Genomic DNA, 22091 nt, shown 5'->3' on the forward strand with positions numbered 1-22091 from the left:
CAATTTCTACCCAAAGAAACGGTCCTCCTCAATCATGTAGAAACACGCTCTGACCGGCGCTTTATTTCGGGCTAATTCTCACGGATGATGGTCTAACCAGCTGCCCAATTGCCCAGTGACAGGGACAGAGCTCTGCATTTCCTAAATCTCATTTCATTTTCCTTTCGCTAAGGAAAAAAGAAGACTCTGTTTCCCAGCCTCCTTTGCTGGCTGCTGAAGGCATAAGACTGTGGGAGTGAATTAGGTTAGTTTTTACCAAGTCTCTTTACCATATGTCCCCGTCTGGCCCTCACTCGCGGGCATGTTCTAAAAACTCGGTTTATACGTTAAAGGCCTATGGAGCTCAGGAGGCACTGAGTAAACACTGGCTGAGGAAGGAAGACAAGAGGGAGGAAGTTTCACACTCAGCATCCTGGAGGGGATTGCTTGAATTATTTGATCTTAGAATAAAGTATCGAAATCAAACATGACATTAGAAAAGTTTTAGAAAAATTTGGAGAAAAACACAAAAACATTTCCCCATGGTGTTAGCACTCTACTACAACGACTATTTACATTTGTGGGCGTTTTTCCCTGTTTTTTGGCCACTCATTTTTGTTACATCGTTGCAGTCACACTCAAGATGTCCTGGCAGCGGTTTTCCGTGTGGCCGCGTGGTCCCTCCTCACAAGCGTAACTTTCAGGGGCTCCATCATGGTCCATCTGGGGGCTGAACCACTGAGTTATTTTCCAGCTTTGAATAGTTACATTTCTAATTTTTTTGTTTTCAAAAATGATTCTGCGATAAACCTGTTTTTGTAGTAAGATTTTCTATATTTAGAAAAATTTTCTTGAGGCCTGAAAAAAGCCTTTTTAATGATCCGAAACCCTAGGGTGACGCTGACTCATTTCAGATTGGGACTTTGCATTAACTTAAGAGCGTGGCTTTGTGTCCATGTTCAGCACTGAGTTAGGTGAAGGTCAGTTTCTTCAGTTGTGTGATTCTCTAAAACACACATACTCACCATATTTCATGTACGTTTAAAGATGTTCAGGCCAAATATAGGTTTTTTTTAAATCAGGCTCCTAAGCACAGTGTCTTATATAATGCTGTGAGTGCCCCAATCTCTCTCTCTCTCTCTCTCTCTCTCTCTCTCTCTCTCTCTCACACAAACACACACACCCTGAGAATTATGAGACATGCTCGTACATCTGGCTAGAAAACACCTGTATGCATAAGGAAAGGTCTCTCTTGATCTTGAGGTTTTATTAGATGTATCAGCTCAGCAGAATATGCAGCAATAAGAAATAAGGACAGGTTCGTCCCTGTCACCTCTCTTCAGAAAAGGAATTAAAAACGGAGTCGCTTGTAGCCCACCCCCGCGTCACTCAGCCAGCGCAAAATAGAAAGGACTGTGCTGGGCCTGGTCTAATGTTTCTGGAAAGTTAGGATGAGCTGCCGATGAAAGACTGCGCTTGTGGCCGTGGTGTAGTCGAAAGCAGCCTGGTTTTGGTGTGGAAGCCTTGATGTCGAGCACCTATTCTCTCCCAAGTGTACAGCTTCAGGTACTTAATTTATTCTCACCGAGGCAAGTAGCCTTCATTCGCAAAGCGCGACCATCAGCCCGCGGGGCTCAGCAGGGGCAGGTGCGGGCCCGGAGCTGCCTCTGCAGGGCGCCCTTCACCTCCTTGGTTCGGAGGCTGCAGATGAAGGGGTTGAGCATGGGGATGATGATGGTGTAGGAGACGACACTACTTGGCCACTGATGTCACTAGCGAATCCACGAGGCTGAACGTACGTGAAAACCACGGTGCCATAGAAAATGGCAATGGCCAGGAAGTGGGAGGCACACGTGGAGAGGGCCTTGTCCCTCCCAGCTGCCGAGCGCATCTTCCCGATGGCCACCAAGACCCAGCCGTAGGAGGCGACGATGACTGCAGCGGGCACGAGCGTAACTAGAGCAGAGACGACGCGTTGGACCACTCTCACGGTGGCCGTGTTGGCACACGCCAGGCGGAGAAGGGGTGGGATGTCACAGAAAAAGTGTGCCACCTGGTTGGGCCCACAGAAAGGCAGGACAAAGGCATCCCCAGCCTGGAGAGCGGAGTTCGCGCCACCCAGTGCATAAGAAGCAGCCACCAGGCCGAGACAGGTCCCCTTGGTCATGACAGCGCTGTAATGGAGGGGTCGGCGGATGGCCGTGAAGCGGCCGTAGGCCATGGAGGCTAGCAGGAAGCTCTCGGCTGTGACATGGGCCACGAAGAAGGTCAGCTGGGCCACGCAGCCCTCAAAAGAGATGGACTTATCGGAGGCCAGAAAGTTGACCAACAGCTTGGGCGTGACCACAGAGGAGTAACAAATATCGAGAAAGGAGAGGACACTGAGGAAGAAATACATGGGGCTGTGGAGACGAGGGTCTGTGAGGATGAGCGCCAGCATGCCCAGGTTGCCCACCACCGTCATGGCGTAGATGAGCAGGAAGGCCCCGAAAAGCAGCTCCTGGAGGTCTGGGTAACTGGAGAAGCCCAGCAGGATGAACCGGGTCACCGGGGTGTGGTTGCCACTGGCAAGGGCTAGTTCTCCAGGTGTCATCTGCAGAGGTGACAATTAATAATCACCCAAACAGCATTACTCGAATAGGCCCACATCATGCAAGCCGGAGTGAGGGCGGACACCAGGCCGGTATAAGGCTTCTACAGGGAGCCAGCGGGAAGCATCGAGCCACAGCGGGAGAGCAGGGGCCGGGAGGCCAGGCAGGCCTGTCTTCGTTCTGACTATGGCACTAGCTGGTTGTGTATCTGTGGATGAGCTATCATCTATGAGCCTTAGTTTTCTCATCAGTGAAATGAAGAAAACATTCCTACTTCTCGGTTGCTCTGTGTCCTAAATGAAAAAAATGAATGTAAAATATTTGACTCTCTGGGACACAGTAGGTGATCAATAAATGTAAGGCTTCTTCCCCAATATCTTGGGCCTGTATCGATAAATAGCTTATGACCCTATGTGACAATTCATTCTGTCTTTTTAAAAATCAAGATATGATTCACTTACCATAAAATTCATCATTTAAAAATGTACAGCTAAGGGGTTGTTAGTATATTCACAAGGCAGGCAACCATCCCCACTATTTAATTGCACTCCCCATTCTCCACTTCCCCAGCCCTGGCAACCATTCATCTACTTTATGTTTCTATGGATTTGCTTATTCTGGACATTTCATACAAATAGATTCCCACAATATGTGGCCTTCTGCGTCTAGTTTCTTTCACTCAATGTTTTCAAGGCTCATCCATATTATAGCATGCAGCGGTATTCATTCTGTCTTATATTTAAACATCCTTCAGGGCATCCCCTCCTCTACATCATAACCACTTTGTCTTCCGAGAATCTACTGAGTTGACTGTCACATGGGACACCATCATCTTGGAAATGGCGGTTTAGTGCTTGCTGGACTGTCCTCCAAGATGTGTTTATCCACAGGAGGACTGCAAATGCCCCTCCTCCCCACACTTCCCTCTCTCTTCTACCCTTCATCTCCCTCCTCTTTGAGGGTCTGGGCTCCATCCTGAAAACCAGTCCTAAGGAAACCTCCCCAACCTCTTCATCCATGTCAGACGGTTTGTGTAGAGGACAAGGGGGAAATGCGGTGTCATTTTGCAGAACATGGAACAGCCTTGTTTCCGCCTGTTGTCACAGGTACGGGGTATGACAGGAAGAGCACTGGGCTCACAGTTCTAGCTCCGTTGCCTAAAATTAGCTTTGCTACCTTGGGCAATTCTCCTCTCTCTGGGCTCCTGCTTCCTCGTTGGCAAAGCCAAGGTTTGGTATGGAAGACATCTGCGGTCACCTCTGGTCCTAACAATCTGGTCCTGACTGTGGCGCCTTCCCTGAACTGCTTGCCTGGGTGTGGGTCTTTGTGGCGGTGTAGCCCCAGGCAGCACTAAAAGAATCCATGTGTATTTGTCCAGTAAAAGGGGACTCTATACCTGATTGTGACAGACAAGTTTAGGAGGCTCTGTCCAGCTCACAAGGACCTAGGTGAGTACCTTGGCCACTCAAATATGTTGCCCATAAAGTAGGAAGTTCTGAGAAACATTGTTAACATAAATGAATAGGTGGGAATATAAGGAGGTTTTTTTTTAATGATAATGCCATTCAATTCGTTGAATTCCTTGCTCATTAATGCCAGGAGTCCCGTAGTGATGTGTCATCAAAAATTATTTTTAATGCTCTATCATTGGTCAATTTGAAAAGATCCTCCCTCCCTCTTGTTGAAAGATTCCCATCTGACTTAAAAAGGATTTTATAGGCAGTCATTAAAGTCAATTATTTTTTCAACACCTGTTTATGAAATTATCTCTGTGTGGGAGCCTGGCAGTTTGGAGGCTGGTGAAATGATGTGCTGAGATTCAGGATGGGTTAGAAGCATGCGTTTCTTTTTCTTCTTTCTTTTTTTTTTTAAATCCTTACCTGAGGATATTTTTTCCATTACTTTTCACAAAGAGAAGAAGGGAGAGAGAGAAAAACATGGATGTGAGAGAGACACGTTGACTGGTTGCCTCCTGAAAGTGCCCCGACCGGGGCCAGGGATCGAGCCTGCAACCCGGTTATGTGCCCTTGACTGGGAATCGAACCCTGGACCCTTCAGTCTGAGGGCCGATGCTCTAGCCACTGAGCAAACCCGGCCGGGGCTAGAAGCATGCCTTTCTTTTCAAAATGGGAGAGGGGCGGCTGTGAAAGGGAAGATGACAGGGCACGCAGAAGCCGCATCGCAGGTGCACGGTCAAGAACATTGTCTTTTCTCAGTAGACACTGAGGTTCTGGAAATTGCTTCCTTTAAAACTGTTTTGCCTTTGAACCCCTTGAAAAGCCTTCACTTACCCTCAGGGGTACCCAGCCCCAGTGTGGAGACTGTGGCCTTGGAGGAACTGGTTTCGGGAGGCCACCTCTGCCCGCTGCCTCTCCCGCCTCCCAGAGCCGGGCTCGAGGGGGTGTGGCGGGGACGCCCCATCCCCCTTCGCAGGCCGGCCTCGTGCCTCCTGCCAAGGTTGGCATGTGCAGCCCACACGTGGGCCCTGTGGCGCGGCAGGATCCTAGCACACGATTCAGTCCTGAGGCCGAAGCCGGAAACTCACTTCCTGCCCGAACCCCAGTTTCTCGCCCAGCTGTCCCAGGTAGCTTTTGCGTTTACACTTTCTTTTCTAACTTTCTTAGGGGCTTGGTTCTGGCCCACGAGTCTCTGATCTACAATGAATATCAAAGTTTTCCTTTTTCCCTGGTAGGATGACAGCTCGCTTCCACACACACACACACACACACACACACACACACACACACACACACACAGTCACTCACACTCACGAGCTCCTGGATCTTCCTCCCCAGTAAGTAAGGCCTCCTGTCCCCTTTCCCCCTCCCCTCCCCTCCCCTCCCCTCCCCTCCCCTCCCCTCCCCTCCCCTCCCCTCCCCTCCCCTCCCCTCCCCTCCCCTCCCCTCCCCTCCCCTCCCCTCCCCCCCTCCCCTCCCCCCTCCCCTCCCCTCCCCTCCCCTCCCCTCCCCTCCCCTCCCCTCCCCTCCCCTCCCCTCCCCTCCCCTCCCCTCCCCTCCCATCTTCCCAAGGTCCCCACTGCGTCCCCCCTAATCCCCTGCCGCTCCCACCCCAAGGCCCCGCTGGCCATTCAGTCCTCCCGAGGCTCAGCTCTCAACACGCCGCAGTTGTGTTGACTGAGACCAGCGGCCTCACAGACGTGCCCTGAGGCTGTGGGTTTGCGGAGCGCCTCCGGGTTTCCCGCATAAGCCCGGTGCGGCCACCTCAGCCCTTCCAGTCAGCCTGCCCTCTCCCGGCTGTATTTCGCCACCCAGCTGCCCTGGGGATTGTTTGGCGGGGCTTTGTCAAGGTTTCTAAGTCTTCCTTTCCCCCTGCTGGGTTGTTTTGCTTCCCTTTCACATTATAACTGCTAAAAACAGAGGCTGGCTCTAAGTTTAAAATCCAGTGAACAGCAAATATTTGAACAACTACTGTCATCCGAAAGTGTCTAAACCATTGTGGTTGCTCAAAAATATTTAAACAATTACCGTTGTCCAAAGGATTTAAACAACGACTTTCAAAATAGCGTGAGACGTGGCTTTGGCCATTCTGGGTCTTGAAATTGTGTTGAGAGACTGCCTCACTCTCATGACACAAGAGCGAGGTTGGCCGGCGCCCGCCCCGCAGTAGGAGCCTGCGGGAGTGATCTGGGAAGGCTTCAGAGGGGAGGCACAGGGCTGGGCCTGGAGGAGCGATGAAGGCGGCTCCGAGATGGAGGTGGGGGCGCGACAGCCAGGTGGGGATTCACCTCCGTCATTCGCTAGGCAAAAGGTGCCTTGGCAGAGCAGCCGGGAACCGGGAGAGCTGCTCGGCCTCCGGGGGCCTCACCTCCCTGTTTCTGCGAGGGCTGAAGGACAATATGCGTCAGCGCACTTGGCACACTCCGGGAAGGAGGCTGGGCGCTCGGTACAGCCGTCCCCCCTCACCCCTGGAAGATCCGCTCCAGGACCCCCAGGGGATGCCTGAAACCATAAGCACCAAACTCTAAACACCGTGTTTATTCCTGTACATGTATACCATCGAAAAGCTTAATTTATAGACTAGGCAATTTCGTGGATAGAAGATTCATTGTTACTGTAGATCTCAGCAACCTCAGCATGTGATTTTTCTGCTTTCCTTATTAAGGTGGGAACTCCCACCTTTTCTCTTAGGGGAAGCGCTTCCCGGCTTCTCTTTGGCGTGTCCGAATTGCCAGCATCCCTACTCTTGCTCTTTGGAGGCCATTATTAAATAAAACAAGGGTGACTTGAACACGAGCACTGCGATACCACCCACAATCAATCGGAATCCCTAGAAGGCAGTGGAGTTTCAGCAAATGCTGGGAGGCTGACAGAGTAGGGCGTGGGTGGGTGTGGATTTTGGGGGAGAGAAAGAACAGGCAACCTCAGCTTTCCGAATCAGCTCCGGTGGAACAAGGCAGACTTTCTAATAGACAAGCACCAACCTTAGCTGATGATGCTCCCCAGCCTGTTACACCTACAGTGGGGACTCAGGATCCTCTTCACCAGCCATGTGGGGTGATCCTGGGACCTGCTGTCACTCCAGCCGATGTTTATCAGGTTCTCCTCCTCAGAGCTGTTTCTGGGGTAGCCACACATCCAGATTTGATGACAGGGCACACAACGTAGGAGAACAGAATGTGACACTCAAGACCAAAGCTGCGGACACATCCCAGTTCTGTCAGATTATAAAGCTAGCTACATGCCCTCCTGATCCCAGGTGGCCTGGGAGGCTCAGAGCTCTGGGGAGCTCCTTAATCATACCCACCCCCATATTCTCTCCAGGGGTGCTGGAAGGTTCAGACCTCAGAGAGGAAGAGATTGTCCCCCATAGATTTTGGCTCCTTGGTTTGGCCTTGAGGAAGAGAGAGGGAGGCTTAGGGTCTCCTTGAGGAATTGAACTGTTAGTTCCGTTCTTGTCAGTGGGAAAAGTCAGCAGGAACAGAGAGAGCCTTCCCACCTCTTTCTGGGATTCCGAGGTTTGGATAAAGAAAAGCCATCTTCCCCCTTGGAGCTTTTAGGGACCCTGGGGGACAGCTAACCAGCTATTTCTAAACAACCCAGGGGGGCTACTCTGCTGGACATAAGGGCGTGTCCTGGGCTTTAATGCTGCTCAAAGTGGTTACACTGAGCTCCACACAGTGTGGATCTCGGGCTAAGTTCCTCGTCTTGTGTCCCCGCAGTGGTGGAGCACCGGGGGAGTTGGGGGCACATGGGGCAGGGATTCTGGGGTCTGACCCTTTCTAAGAAGCTCTCCTGGCTTCAGTTCTTAGGGAGTCATCTGAGGAGGTACTGGGGGCCTTGTTAACAGAATAAGTAGTTTATTTATATTAGCAATTAAAAAAATGATGTATTTAACAATGAAGCTAACTTCTAAGCACAGGAAATGCCAGTGGGCACAAGGAGGGGCCAAAGGAATTGTTTGCCCGGAGCAGAGACACACACCCATCATTTCCCAGTTGTCACTCTTTCCCTCCTTTTCCTGACTGTGCTTTGCCGGAGTGAGACAGCTCCCTCCCTATCTGCTTGTCATCTGACATCTCATCTGCGTCATGCTGGGCTCAGCTGAGGCCACTGCGGCAGGGGTGGCTGTGGGGCTGTGGGGCTGTGAGTCACGAACTGTCAAGCTGAAGAGAGTTACGCAGCATCTGGCCCAGCGGGAGCTCAGCTGAGCCCTGATGGTGCCTCACCACCCAATGGGAAGGCCAGGAGCAGAGCAGGGCACCCACAAAGTGCCAGCATTAGTCAAAGGACATAATTGGACATTAAAAGAAAGTACCGGGAAATGATAGGATATTGGCATTTGCTTGAAAATAATCTGGGTGGGTGTGTGGGGAAAAATATGAAAGAACATCTTGGAGACAATTGACAAGATTTGACTATGAACTGTGGATTACATAGTAGTGCTCTATCGCTGCACACTGTCCCAGTTTTGATAACTGTGCTGGCTACATAAGAGATCACCTACTCTTAGGAAGTGTTTTGTGTTTGGAAAAAAATTCATGTATATGTGTCTGTCATGTGCATATATTATATACATATACATACATGGAACAAAATATAAATTATGACTACATTTGATGGTAGACTTCTTTTAATCAGTGAACAAATATCTTGCCCAGGAGCCAGGGAGCTAATTTTTCCTGCAGGCTTGTTTGCCAGAAGCAGATCACGTGGTGACTTCTAACCACAAAGGTGACTGGGAAAGAAAGTACCTGGCTTACTAAGCTTCTACAGGGAGAAAGAGTAGGGATGGTTGCTGGGTCTGCAACACTGGGCTTAGGTTGGGAGGGGAGGGTCAAAAAACATGAGCTGGATGGGTTTGGTGTCTATCTTCTTTTTTTAAAAATCATCACCCAAGGACATTTTTTCCATTGCTTCTGCAGGCCAATGCTCTAACCACTGAGCAAACTGGCCAGGGCTGGCGTCTATCTTTATACTGCTTTCTCTAGGAAGGAGAAATGGAAACTTTCTCTCATCTCACTTTGAATATCTTCTCCCTGACATGTTTAAATTCTACTTACATATAATACCTACTGTCCACTCAGTCACGCATGTGGGTAGGCTTTACTTTATTAGTTTATTTAATATATATCAATTGAGTACCTACCGTGTGCAAGGGATTATGCATGGTTCCTTTGCCTTAGATAAGTCCTTTGTCTTAGACACTTAACGGAGCAGGAATAGGAACCTGGTAGAACCAAACACAGAGGACTCTAGGAACTCACCAATTAACATGTGTGGTTCCATGGCTTTAAAGATTCATCAGAGATGAAACTTGCAATTTTGCTGAGAAATGGATTCAAACCACCTGCGCTATCTTCCTGCTGTTTGGAGTGAGTCACTTTCCCAGTGAGTGAATTTAGCTGAGCCTCCAGCATTTGCATCTCAGCGTGCCTTTGTTGGATATGCATTTTATATGCTACAATGACATTTCCAAAATTGAGGATTGGATGCATTTTCAGAAATATCATTTAATAATATAAAAAAGTCTAGCCTAGTGCCATGTTTTCTGAAAGTCAGTCATGATGTTTGCTAAGTGTAGGTGCTACTTGTAATATTTCCTTAATATTTAAAAAAGCCAGCTCATTAAAAATGAACTAAATCTAGCTCTACCTTAAGAAAAAAATCCCTAAAATCCATGGGTTTAATAAAACAGTTGTATTTTGAATGCATATTAAAAAATATAACATTAAAATAAACTTGTTAACTTATATCTTGCCTAAAATCTTGGGGCCCACACGCACATGGCCTTGGAAATCACTTAAACCACGTTTAAAACCTGGTTTTGATATTTATTAGCGGTGTAGCCTAGGATAAATTACATAATTTATGACTAGTAGGTTCGTCGTCTGTAAAGGGGGTTGAAAATCCCTCCCTCACGGGGAATGTTGAGAGAACCAAATGAGATACGGCACCTATGGGGTGTGGATTAGCACAGTCCTAGTACATAGGAACTTTCCAGTTAGTGAAAGCTCATATGGACTATGCCTTGCAGCTCACATTTACTAATTGCCGAATAATAGCTTTGTCTCCTGGAAATAAAGACCAAAAAAAAGAAGAGTAACCTATTTGATTGCATCCTAGCAGAGCAGCTTTTCCTTGCAGGCATTGCAAGGAAGTCACAGAGCTGCATTAAGCAGTCAGTCCGCTGAGGGCTGGTGAAGGGCGGTGACTGGCAGGCGGTGACTCAGGTAGAGCTGGGAGGGTCCGCACCTCCGGCCTGAGCCGCCGTCGGGAAGGGCAGCCTGGGGGCAGCGCTGCTGTCCACTCGCCAGGGTGCTGAAGCCCGCGGTGCCTCGGATGCCACGTTGCAAGTAACTTGTCTGAACACGCCTCCGCTCCCTGAAAGCCGCACCCCAGGGACGCCTCCTGCTCTCGCCCCTCTCGCAGCCTGTCACCTCCGCCTTCCTCCCGCACCTGCCTTTCTCTCCCATCCCCACCCCGTCTTCAATCCTAGCGGGCGGTCTGCTCACCTTCCTGCAAATGCAGCTCCCTGGTGCCCGCACACGCTCGGTTCCTAGGATGGTGCCCAGTGTGGGAAGGACCTGGAACGGGCCTCTGAGAGCTGACGGCTACAGAATCCCTTCTCCCTCAGCCGTAAATAGCCCTCAGTGTTAATGTGGCCGGACTGCGGCCCCAGGAACTGAAGGTGCGGAGGACCACGGCTTTCACCGACGTGGTTTCAGCTGCCTCTTACCTGTGCCGGGCCCTTCAGGCATGTGTGGCCCGGGGCTCCATGCAGTCGGGGCTTGCGCGTGATGCCCCGCTCCAATTCCTGTTTTGTTCTTCAAGCTTATGATGGCTTCCTTTCTTCCCCAATCAAAAATTATCTTTCCCATAGTTCAGTGTCCAAGTTAAACTTGCCCTTCTCCAGACCATCCTAACTGAAAGCAATGGCCCTTTCTCCTGAAATCCTACAGCACTTTCACCTTGGACATGCCACTTGGTCCTTGGTTATAAACTGCCCTAAGCTCATTTTAATGACTAAACATGTGGCAGTTTTGCCTCTCCAGTCAAAATATAGGCACCCTGGAGGGCAGGCACCAAGGTGTTTGAAATTCTGTATTCCAGATAGTTCCAAACATATAGCAGGATACACAGTGCTGCTCAATAAATATTTATTGGTTGAATAATGGAAGGAAATGACTTTGGGTGAAATGAAAGAAACAAAAAAGTGACCTGAAAATGGACTAATAGCAACTCAAGAAGGACAAAGGAACAGAGAATCTGGTAGGTTGGTATTTCTCCCCCCAATTAGGCCCCAAAGGATGATTGGGGGTTGGACATGGGGGAAGTGGTCGGAGCTGGGACAGAGCAGGCTACAAGGATTTGCAAATACAGACTCAGGTGTGTCTAAGCCTAAAATTTGAGAGTTGCAGGAAATGAAGTTCAATCTGATCTGAATAAATTGTCATAGGAATGTAAAATCACAGACTTGGAAGGGACATCGGGGGTCACTCCAGAAGGCATTGGCTGATACATACTTCACCTTTTCAACACCTTCATCAAACCTCTACTCAGGCCCTCTAGAACTGGGGACTTTCCTAACTGTAGACGCAATAACCTCCATGCAATGGATTTCAGTTTGGCTCAGTTCAACGCTTTAAAAAAATTGAGAACCTAGCATTGTGGTGTGTGCTCCTGCTGGGAGGGAAGGATGACCTAGAGCTCTGCATTTCTATGGATGCCAGGGGGTTGTGGGGAGTTTTCTACAGCCTCTGTCAGGTTCATTTCTCATCTTATACCTTCCCCTATCCTTCCCTCTCTAGTTACTTCTTCCTATAACTTCGTTTCTTGATCTCTCCTTTTCCCCCCAAAATTACCTGTGATTTAGGCTTTCTAGGAGCATTCAATTCCTGGAGTGGGTTTCTTGAAAAATGAGAGCAAAGGAAATTGTTGCTCTCTGTACTAAGAACATATGTAAAAGATGGAAGAAACCATTTATGTATCCAACTCGGTCATGTAAAATGAGGCTCTAAGGGCCTGAATGGAAAAATGTTTCTCCCCTGATCACCCAGTCAAATGGATTAGTGAGGGTGAGTGAGATTAGCAGTCATTATTTTCACACAGTAGGTCCAGGTGAATATTCTCAGTGACCAACACTTAGGTATGTAAAATAAAAGGACTGTAATAACTTGAGCTGGCAGGGATGTCACATTTGCATATCATTTCCATACACCCACATCCACGCCCTGCAGTCCCTTCTGTTATTCCTCAAGTGAGAATATACCATTGTGTACCTTGTTTGTCATTTTTAGTTTTCTATTTCTCTACTTCTCTTACCCACTCAGACTCCTTGGCCCAGATCCCTGCAGCACGCAAAGGGAAAAAGTAGTCACAGCATATTAAAATTAAACTTCAGACAACTGTGTACCTCTGACCATCTTGACCCTGCTAGAACAGCCACTTCTCAAAGGCAGGGGTGGTTGACCTCAATATTCCACCTAGTGCTCAGAAAAGAGGGATGGATGCTCAGTAAGTAGGCCCAGGTTGGAAAAGTGAATGGTGACAAGCGGAGCCACCCAGAGATAGTTGGGACACATAATCTGACAAAGACTTTAATGCAAGACTGTTTATTCCTGGAGGGCAGGGACTTCTTTGTTCATCACACTATCTCCAGCATGAAGTACATTTGTTGAGGTATATTTGTTGAATGCGTGGAAGTATGAAGCTGTATTAAAAGTGCTATACCCTTCTGTACGGGGGTAAAAGCCAAATGTCAGTTGCTTATCTACTGAATGAATCACTTGTAGAGAAAATAATATTTCATGCTTTGGGAACTTCACAGCCATTCTCCCATTTGATGTCTACCGTAGATTTCTGGACTAGGTATCCACTGGGATAGGCCATGTGAAGTCCTAAGTGCTACCCAAGTGTAAAGCATTGTTATTTTGACATAATTAATGGGTTTGTCAATTTTTGGAACAAATGTTCCCAGCCCAGAAGGCAGAGTTACAAAATGTATCCTTCAGAACTGGTTAGAGAAGAGTGACATATAAATGCTTAATAAACACGCGTGAGTGCAGCTTAAACAAAAGAGGAGGGTCGGTCATCAGGCTACAGAGGCATCTCACAACCCTGCTGGTGGTTTTGAAACACGTCCACAAATTCTCTGCTGGTCCTTCTTTCAAGAGGTGGAGCTTAATTCCCCTTTCCTGGAGCATGGGCTGGACTTAGTGACTCAGTCCTAAGGAGTGCAATCTAGAAGAAGTGACTACGTGTGAGTCCTGAGGCTTGGCCATTATGTGAGTTTTCTAGAGCTGTTGTACACGCTGGATGACTTCAACCACAGAAACTTATTGTCTCACAGTTCTGGAGGCTAGAAGTCTGAGATGGGAGGTGTCAGCAGGGTTGTTTCCTTTTGAGAGCTCTGAGGGAGAATCTGTCGCTTTCCCAGCTTCTCGTGGTTTGCAGGCAATCTTTTGATGTTTATCTCAATCTCTGCCTTCATCACACATTTTCCCTGTATGCATGTCTGTCATTGCGTCCAAAGTTCTCCCTTTCATAGGAACACCAGTCACATTGGATTAAGGTCCACCATAATGTCTTCATTTTAACCTGATTACCTCTGTAAAGACCTTATCTCCACATAAGGTCACATTCTGAGGTCCCGAGGGTTAGGACTTCAACATGCGAATTTGGGCAAAGGCACAATTCAACCTGTAGCAATCATAAAAGGCCTGTGGCTTCCTCCTTGCTCTCTCCTGGGATCACTCACTTTGGGGAATGTTGGGAGAACACGCAAGAGGACCTATGACAAGATCCACATGGCAGGGAACTGAGGCCTCCTGCTACCAATCCGGTGAACGAGCCCCATGGACAGCAGCTCCTCCAGCCCCAGTTGAGCCTTGGGATCACTGCAGCTCTCGCTGACATCTCCCTCCAGCTTTATTGAAGTATAATTGACAAAAGTTATATATATGTAAGGTACACAACTTGATGATATACTATGAAATAATCACTGTGATGAACATAATCATTGCCTCACATAATATATATAGAAATTTGCTAAGAGAGGAAATCTTTTCTTTAAAATTTTTATTTTATTTTATTTTTTTATGTTTATTGTTGAAAGTATTACAGGTATCCCATTTCCCCCCCCAATTGACCTGCTCTCATTGCTCCCACCCCCTCCCCAGGCCTTCACCCCATTATTGACTGTGTCCATGGGTTATGCATATATGCATATAACTTCTTTGGTTAATCTCTTCCCTCCCTCCACCCCCCTTTACCCTTCCCTCTGAAGTATGATCATCTGTTACATGCATCCATGTCTCTGGATCTATTTAGTTCGTCAGATTCTTTTGTTCATTAGCTTCTTAAAGAAACCCTTCAACTTTTCCTGCAGTGCTGGTCTGGTGGTGATAAACTCCTTTAGCTTTTTCTTATCTGTGAAGCTCTTTATCTGACCTTCAATTCTAAATGATAGCTTTGCAGGGTAGAGCAATCTTGGTTGTAGTTCCTTGTTTTTCATCACTTTGATTATTTCTTGCCACTCCCTCTGGACTGCAAAGTTTCTGTTGAGAAATCAGCTGACAGTCATATGGGTGCTCCCTTGTAGGTAACTAACTGCTTTTCTCTTGCTGCTTTTAAGATTCTCTCTTTGTCTTTAACCTTTGGCATTTTAATTATAATGTGTCTTGCTGTGGCCTCTTTGGGTTCTTGTTGTTGGGACCCTCTGTGCTTCCTGGACTTGTAAGTCTATTTCTTTCCCCAGGTTGGGGAAGTTTTCTGTCATTATTTTTTCAAATAGGTTTTCAATTTCTTGCTCTCTTCTCTCCTTCTGGCACCCCAATAATACAAATGTTGGGCCTCTTGAAGTTGTCCCAGAGGCTCCTTATACTATCTTCATATTTCTGGATTCTTTTTTCTCTTTGCTCTTCTGGTAGGGTGTTTTTTGTTTCTTCATATTACAAATTGCTGATTGATTCTCAGTGTCCTCTATTCTACTGTTGATTCCCTGTAAATTATTCTTCATTTCAGTTCATGTAGCCTTCATTTCAAATTGGTCCTTTATTATGTCATCGATGGTCTCAATTATTTTCTTCATACTCTTACTAATATCCTTGAGCATCCTTATAAACAAAATTCTGAACTCTGTGTCTGTTAGCTTGTTTGGATCTATTTCATTTAGTTCCTCTTCTAGAGATTTCTTCTGTTCTTTCCTTTGTGACATGTTTCTTTGCCTTCACATTTTGGCTGCTTCCACGTGTTTGTTTCTATGTATTAGGTAGAGCTGCTATGTCTCCTGGAATTTGTAGAGTGGCTTTGTGTAGTAGGTGTCCTGTAGGGTCCAGTGGCTCAGCCTCCCAGTCACCTGAGCTGGGCCTTCTAGGTGCCCCCCTGTGTGGGCTGCGTGCACTGTCCTGTTGTAGTGGAGCCTTGGTTGCTGTTGGCGTCCCTGGGAGGAACTGACCCCAAGACCAATTGGCTGTGAGGACCAGCTGCAACTATGGACAGAGAGCTGCTGTGCTGGAGACATCCCTATGGAGCAGGATTTTCTTCAGTGGAGCTTTGGTGTTCACCAAGTGCACCCCGTGAGTGTGCCACTCGTGGATGTGGCAGGGTTGTAATCCAGCGTGGTCGAGTCTGACCACCAGGTGCACTGTCTCTGGGGCCTCCCGGGAGGTGCAAAGTCAGCCTGTGCCAGTGCCTTGCCCAGGGCCACCCAGCATGAGCTACACAGCAAACCGTAGTTGGCTGCTACTTGGGCTGGGCTTGGCGGTGCCCAGGAGAGGCCCAGCTATGAGCCAGTGCAGCTGCCGCTAGTGCCAGGCCTGGGGCCGCTTATCAAGCCCTATGGGGCAGCTGCTGCTTGTTTGAGAGATTTTAGGAAAGTCCTAAGCATCAGGCTTGAGGGGCCACTTGCACAGAAAAGCCCCTGGAATGGCCCGGATGAGCTGCAGGTGGGGAGGGGCGGGGCCTCCGGGAGTCACGGGGCGGGGCCAAAGGCGAGTCAGGTGCTGGCGACTCAAACATGGCGCCTGCCTGCCGGCTGTGCGGGGAGGACTCGCCACAGGAGCCATGGCCTCCGCCAGCCCTTCTGCCCGGGAAGAAGCCGCCCTCCGCCTCTCGCCCGGATCTCAGGCAGGTTAGTTCCTCCCCGAGGGTCCCGGGTCCCTTCAGGCTGCTGCCCGGCGCTGGGCTCAGAGGGAGCGTCCGGGTGAGTCCGCGCCGGGCCCTTTAGAGGAGCTGCTGGGCTCCCGCAGCCTCCGCGACCCTCAGGACAGTCCCCGCTGGGTTCACAGCCCGGAGTTGTGGGGACGTCTCTTCCTGGCCTGGAGCCCTGGGCTGGGGGCCTGCTGTGGGGCTGGGACCCCTTGTTTCTCCGGGAAACCCCCACCGCCAAGATTCCCTCCCGGGTTTACGCGCAGCACGGGGTGTGAGCCCGCGGCCACATCTCGGGGATCCAGCCCCAATCTGCCCGCGTCTCCGCCCCTCCTCCCACTCTCAGTGCTGCTTCGGCTCCCTGGCTGTGGGGCTTCTGTGCAGCCGGATCTCAGGAGGCTCTGAGCGATTGTGGTTCTGGGTTTTAGTTGTGATTTTGATGTGGCTGCGGGAGGCGGCGGGCGCAGCTGTTACCGCCGCCGCCATCTTGTTTCCTCTCCAAGGACACTTGCGATGCACTTTCTTAGCAAATCTCAAGCATGAAAACACAGCATTGTTCACCCAGGTTGTCACAGTGGCAGGAGTTCTTTCCTTTTAAAGGCTGAATAGTGTTCATGTATATACATATATTTACCTGGCATTTAAAAAGTCCATTGGTCTGTTAGTTTGGCTGTTGCGAATGATGTTTCAATGAACACAGGCGTGCAGACATCCTTTTGAAATTCTGATTTCGTTTCCTCTGGATACATACCCAGAAGTGGGATTGTTGAGTCAGAAGGTAGTTCTGTTTTAAATTTTTTGAGGAACCTCTATGTTGCTTTCTGTAATGACTATACCGATTTACGTTTCCACCAACATGGTGCAGGGACCTGGCTGCAGCTCCGCTGCAACCTCCTGAGGGGCTGGGCAGAGCTGCTCAGCTCAGCTGCTCTGGGATTCCTGGCCTGCAAAATCGTGACATAATGAATGTTTTTGGCTTTAAGCTGCTAACTTTTAGGGTGATTTTTATGCAACAATAGGTAACTAAAACAGACCCCACTGGGCGGGTGAAGGCAGGAACTAGTAGGCAGGAAAGAAGACAGAATTCTCTGCCTCTGGCTGCTCTGCCCACTGACTTTCCACAGAGAGAAATGTGGCTGCCTCATGGCTCCTGAGTTCACGTTATATTCCAGTGACATGGAAACCTTAATTCCAGTGTTCTGAGTGACAGAATGTGGGGTCCAACTTGGGTCAGCTGTGGCCAGGGGATAGCATTAGGGACAAATTCAAGTTATGCAGGACTTGACGATTATATCATTTTGGGAAGAAAGTTCATTAAGAAAAGGACTACAAGATTACACACAAAAAATGATGACTTGGAATGAATGAGAAAATAAATCGCAACAAATGAAAAATGATCTAAAGCTGACGGAAACATTATGGAATTTTAAAAATTGCAAGATACTTGTATTAGTTAACTCTGATGGTTGGAGATGGTTTCCATAGGCTGTTTTCTGGCTCTCTGCATCTCAAACCCACGTGCACCTGAGTGCTGTGGGCCACGTGAGTGCCGTGGTCTGAATTCTGGCTCTGCTCTTTCGTGATTAATGCTGGGTAAGTCGGTAAAGTGCTCCTGGAAGCCATTCTCCACTGGGATGACTACCAATAACATAACTAAACTCAAAAATAATTACAAATCATAGACATATATGCAGTAAACCCACAAGGAGAAGCTATAAATCTCCATCAAGGACCCCAATCCTAGGTCTGGTGCCTTAACTAGGAATTTGTCCACAAGACATGGGACTTCATCAATCCAAGGGAGTTACTCAGCTCAACTGAACATGACACCTGTCTACCAGGAAAAAGAACTGGGTGACATGTTAGCAACCTGATAATGGTCACAGGGCCACCTGGATCTTCAGGCTTGGTTAGGCCAGCAGTGAGCAAACAGCTCCAGGGCAGGAGTGGGGCATTCGAGGCTGCAGGCACATGCCCGACTCCTGGAAGGAAGTCTAAGTATGGGGAGAAGGGTTAGGCTCATTTGCACTCTGAGGATTTATAACTTTCTTCCTGATAAGGGGTGTGGAGTAAAATAGATGAGGTCTCAGTGTCTGAAAAGGACCAGAGAGACAACCTGCAGGCTGCTGTGTTTATCTGCCCAAGAGGGTGTCACAGTTTTGGATGGGACAGGGGCCACTTGAAATGGGAATCTTGTTCTCTGAATTACAAACATCTTCTTGAACAGATTGTCTTGCTGAGTAGCTAAGTTTTGGCCTCCAGAAGCTCCTGGTGCTGGGATGGGGGCAGGAGTGAATCTCTAAGAAAAGCTTAGTCCTGCCCTGTCCAATGGTAGCCACTAGCCAAGTGTGGCTGGTCCAAAATGAGATACATTGTGAGTGGAAGATACACTTCTGATGTTAACAACTTAGTATAAAAAAAAGGAATGTAAAATATCTCATGAGTAGTTTTTAAATATTGATTACACCTTGAAATGAATTATATTTTTGATATAAGGGTTCAATAAAATATATTATTGAAATTAACTTCACCTGTTTTTAAAAATTTTTAAACATGTAAGTATTAGAACACTTAAATTACATATGCTGCCTCTATTTGTGGCTTGCATTATGTTTCGGTTGGGCAGTGCTGTCCCAGGCGATCAGGACTTCCGGTCACCATACGCTGGTCGCTGGTCATGCATGTATACACACACCCAGTTGACCACCAAAATTGTGTCCAACCACGCAAATGCTCCCTGGGGTGCAAAATCGCCCCTGGTTGGGAACCATAGTAATTAAATACTGTCAACAGTGCCTGCGTGAAAAAGTCTCATTTGGTAAAAACTTTAGAGTGGCGCTAATCAGTGCTGCTATGCTCCAAAAGACAGAATTCAAAGTGGAGCTGTGCCATGTACTTAATTTCACCTAAAAGCACTTGTCTTCTCAAAAAAAAAAAAAAAAAAAAGTATTGTAAACAAAACAAAACAAAACCCCAAACCATAAACAAACCTAGGTGCCAGAAGCCAGCCGCTACCACCCTGGGACTTTGCTTTCCTAACTCGGGGAAGGGACAGTTCATGGTCTCCCGGCTTTTGAAAATGACCCCTTTTCTCCTTTCTCATCTGCACATCTAAAGTTGTCCTGGACTGTGCTGGACTGGACTTCCTGCTTGAAAGTAATTTTTTTTTTTTTCACTCAGCACCTGATCTTTTTTTTTTTTTAAAATATATCTTTATTGATTTCAGAGAGAGGAAAGGAGAGGGAGAGAGAGAGATAGAAACATCAATGATGAGAGAGTCATTGATCAAGCCCGCAACCTGGGCATGTGCCCTGACCGGGAATCGAACCCTGATCGCCTGGATCCCAGGTTGATGCTCAACCGCTGAGCCACGCCCTGCCGGGCAGCATCTGATCTTTGATTGCTGATAGTTTTAATTTTTTTCTTTAACAAAGGCAAACCAGGGCACAGAGGAAGGAATGATGAATTCTATCTGTGAGAGTCAGACAAGTTTCCCAGAAGAGGTTACATTTAGGCTGGGACTGGAATGATATCAAAGAGATTTTGCAGGCTGACAAAGGGATGGGGGAATGACGCTTGAGGCCCTGGGGAAGATGTGAGCAAAGGAAGAGCCACGTACAAATACATGACCCGTTCAGGCTGGCCCAGGTCATCGGCTGTGGTTGCAGAGAAGGCCATTTGCTTACCTCCTTTGTGGTATTTTGCCTTGTGTGTCACCTGTCTCATGTTTTTCCTAAAAATTGGACTATTCTAAATAATTGTTCAGAATCGTAATAAAAAGTGACATTACAAAACCATCATAACATTATTAAATGCTAACTAGTTACTGTTAAGCGCAAAGACTTGCTCTCCCCATTAAAAAGAGAGACTGGATGAAGGAAGGTTTAAAGACAAACAAGAGCCAAGTAGAGACTTCAATTTTAACATAATGAGAAGAGTTAAAAAAAAAAAAGAATTGGAAAAGGAAGAATTTTCTTTTGATTTAATTAAATGTGACTTAATATCAGCTTCATGATATGGTCTCACTCTTAAAAAACATTGACATGTAAGAATATTTGGTTTTATGGAGAGGTTTCCCTGGGAAGGAAGGAAACCAATGGTTTGTGAATAATTGTTTGTGCCAGACCCTGTGTGAACCGCCTTTACCCTCTTGGGAATCTTATAATAACCAGTTGAGATGGGTGTTAGGGCCTTTTTCACTTGGGAAATTGAGGATCAGGTGTTGTATACTTGGACTTGACATCACACAGTTGCCGAGAGAGAGGGTCACTCAGAGGCTGCGTGAACTCAGGTGCACCGGCTCCAAAGCCCATTGTCCCTCTCATATCACTTTATAATTCCATCATCCAGTTCCTCCTTCTGATATATGGAATTTAAGAAAAACAGTGCCCATTGTCTTTTTGTGAGATGCAGTCATCAGAAAGGCAATATAGTGTATTGGTTGAGAACATGGTCTCTGGAGCAAGACAGCTTGGATTCAAATTCTGGCTCTGCCTCCTATTAGCTGTGTGATCTTGGGCCAGTTATGCAACCTCTCTGTGCCTCAGATTCCTGAGGAATAATAATAATACTCATTTCATATGGTTGTTGTGGAGATTAAATAAATGTGTTGACATGTGTGAAGAATTTAAATAGTGCTGGCACACAGTTCGCTCTATGTATGTGCTAATACTATCCATACACTGTGTTGTGGCTACCATGTTATAGCTTGGGATAGAATGTTCCACACTTGGTTAAGAAGGCAGCTTGCCAAGGTATCTCCTCTTTAAAGCAGACTTCACATCCTTGTTCCTCAGGCTGTAGATCAGAGGGTTCAGCACGGGGATGGCCACAGTGTAGAAGACAGACACGAACTTGTTCTGTTCCGTGGAACTGAGAGAGCTCGGCTGAGCATACATGAAAATGATGGTGCCATACCAAAGGCAGATGATGATGAGGTGGGAGGTGCAAGTGGCGAGCGCTTTGCTCTGAGCCTCCGGGGAGTGCATCCTGCAGATAGTTACCAGGATGTAGGCATAGGAGACCAGGATGGTGGTAATGGTACAGGAGAAAATCAGGGCAGAAGATGAGGAGATGATAGTTTCAACCTCAGCAGTGTCTGCACAGGCAAGTTGAAGCACTGGGGGGATGTCACAGAAATAGTGGTTAATGACGTTGGGCCCACAGTAGGGCAGCTTAAAGATGTACCCTGTTAGCAAAACTGAATTGGCAACAGAAGCTGTATAGGTGGCTGCCACGAGCTGGACACACAGACGTTGGGACATGATGGTGTGGTAGAGGAGGGGGTGGCAGATGGCGACAAATCGGTCATAGGCCATGATGGCCAGGAACAGACACTCAGCAATGCCATGGAGAGTCATGAGGGCCATCTGGACCACACAGCCGACAAAAGAGATGGACTGGCTGGAGGTGAGGAAGTTCTCCAGCAGCTTGGGGGTGTCCACCGTGGAGAAAGAGGAGTCCATGAAGGCGAGGACACTCAGGAAGAAGTACATGGGCGTGTGGAGCTGTGGCTCTGTGTGGATCAGGATAATCATGCCCAGGTTGCCCACGAGGGTGACTAAGTAGACGGTGAGGAAGAGAACGAAGAGGGTGCCCTTGAGCCCTTCCTGCTCCGTAAGCCCCAGCAGGAGGAACCAGGTGACCTGGGTGCAGTTCTCAACTAAGTTGCTCATGCCACTGCAGAGAGACCAAGTGAGACACGCCTGTCCTAGAGGCATCCCTGGGGTGAGTTCCCGAAATCCCTGCTCATTTTTTTATTATTATCCATATTATTACCTTTAATTGAATTTATTGGGGTGACATGGTTTGCAAAACCATACAGGTTTCAAGTGTACAACTCAATGAAATGTGATCTGCACACTGCATTGTGTGCCCATCACCCCAAGCAAAGCCGCTTTTCATCTCATTTTTC

General features: G+C 47.8%; 2 protein-coding genes across 2 annotated transcripts; both read right to left on the bottom strand.

The window, feature by feature from the left end:
* Nucleotides 1-1613: 1613 nt before the first annotated feature.
* Nucleotides 1614-2572, bottom strand: LOC107527609 (olfactory receptor 5AP2-like). The gene is given in 2 exon segments (XM_016200386.2): nucleotides 1614-1729; nucleotides 1732-2572. Coding segments are annotated over 2 exon segments (957 nt in total).
* Nucleotides 2573-20910: 18338 nt separating this feature from the next.
* Nucleotides 20911-21852, bottom strand: LOC107527608 (olfactory receptor 8U9-like). The gene is made up of 2 exons (XM_016200385.2): nucleotides 21284-21852; nucleotides 20911-21202 (listed from the first exon to the last, which is right to left on the bottom strand). The coding sequence occupies exons 1-2, from the start codon at nucleotides 21850-21852 to the stop codon at nucleotides 20911-20913; spliced, it is 861 nt and encodes a 286-aa protein (XP_016055871.2).
* Between the last annotated feature and the right edge of the window lie 239 nt (nucleotides 21853-22091).

This window comes from Miniopterus natalensis, chromosome 11, assembly GCF_054644295.1.
Source record: "Miniopterus natalensis isolate mMinNat1 chromosome 11, mMinNat1.hap1, whole genome shotgun sequence".
NCBI classification, from domain to species: domain Eukaryota; kingdom Metazoa; phylum Chordata; class Mammalia; order Chiroptera; family Miniopteridae; genus Miniopterus; species Miniopterus natalensis.

What these genes read in the sequence shown, in the direction of transcription:
- LOC107527608 (XM_016200385.2), bottom strand. Translation starts at nt 21,852, where the DNA reads ATGAGCAACTTAGTTGAGAACTGCACCCAGGTCACCTGGTTCCTCCTG. An exon ending in CCCCCAGTGCTTCAACTTGC is followed by an intron (nt 21,203 to 21,283) that starts CTGTGCAGACAC and finishes TACCACCATCCT; the next exon opens with GGTCTCCTATGCCTACATCC.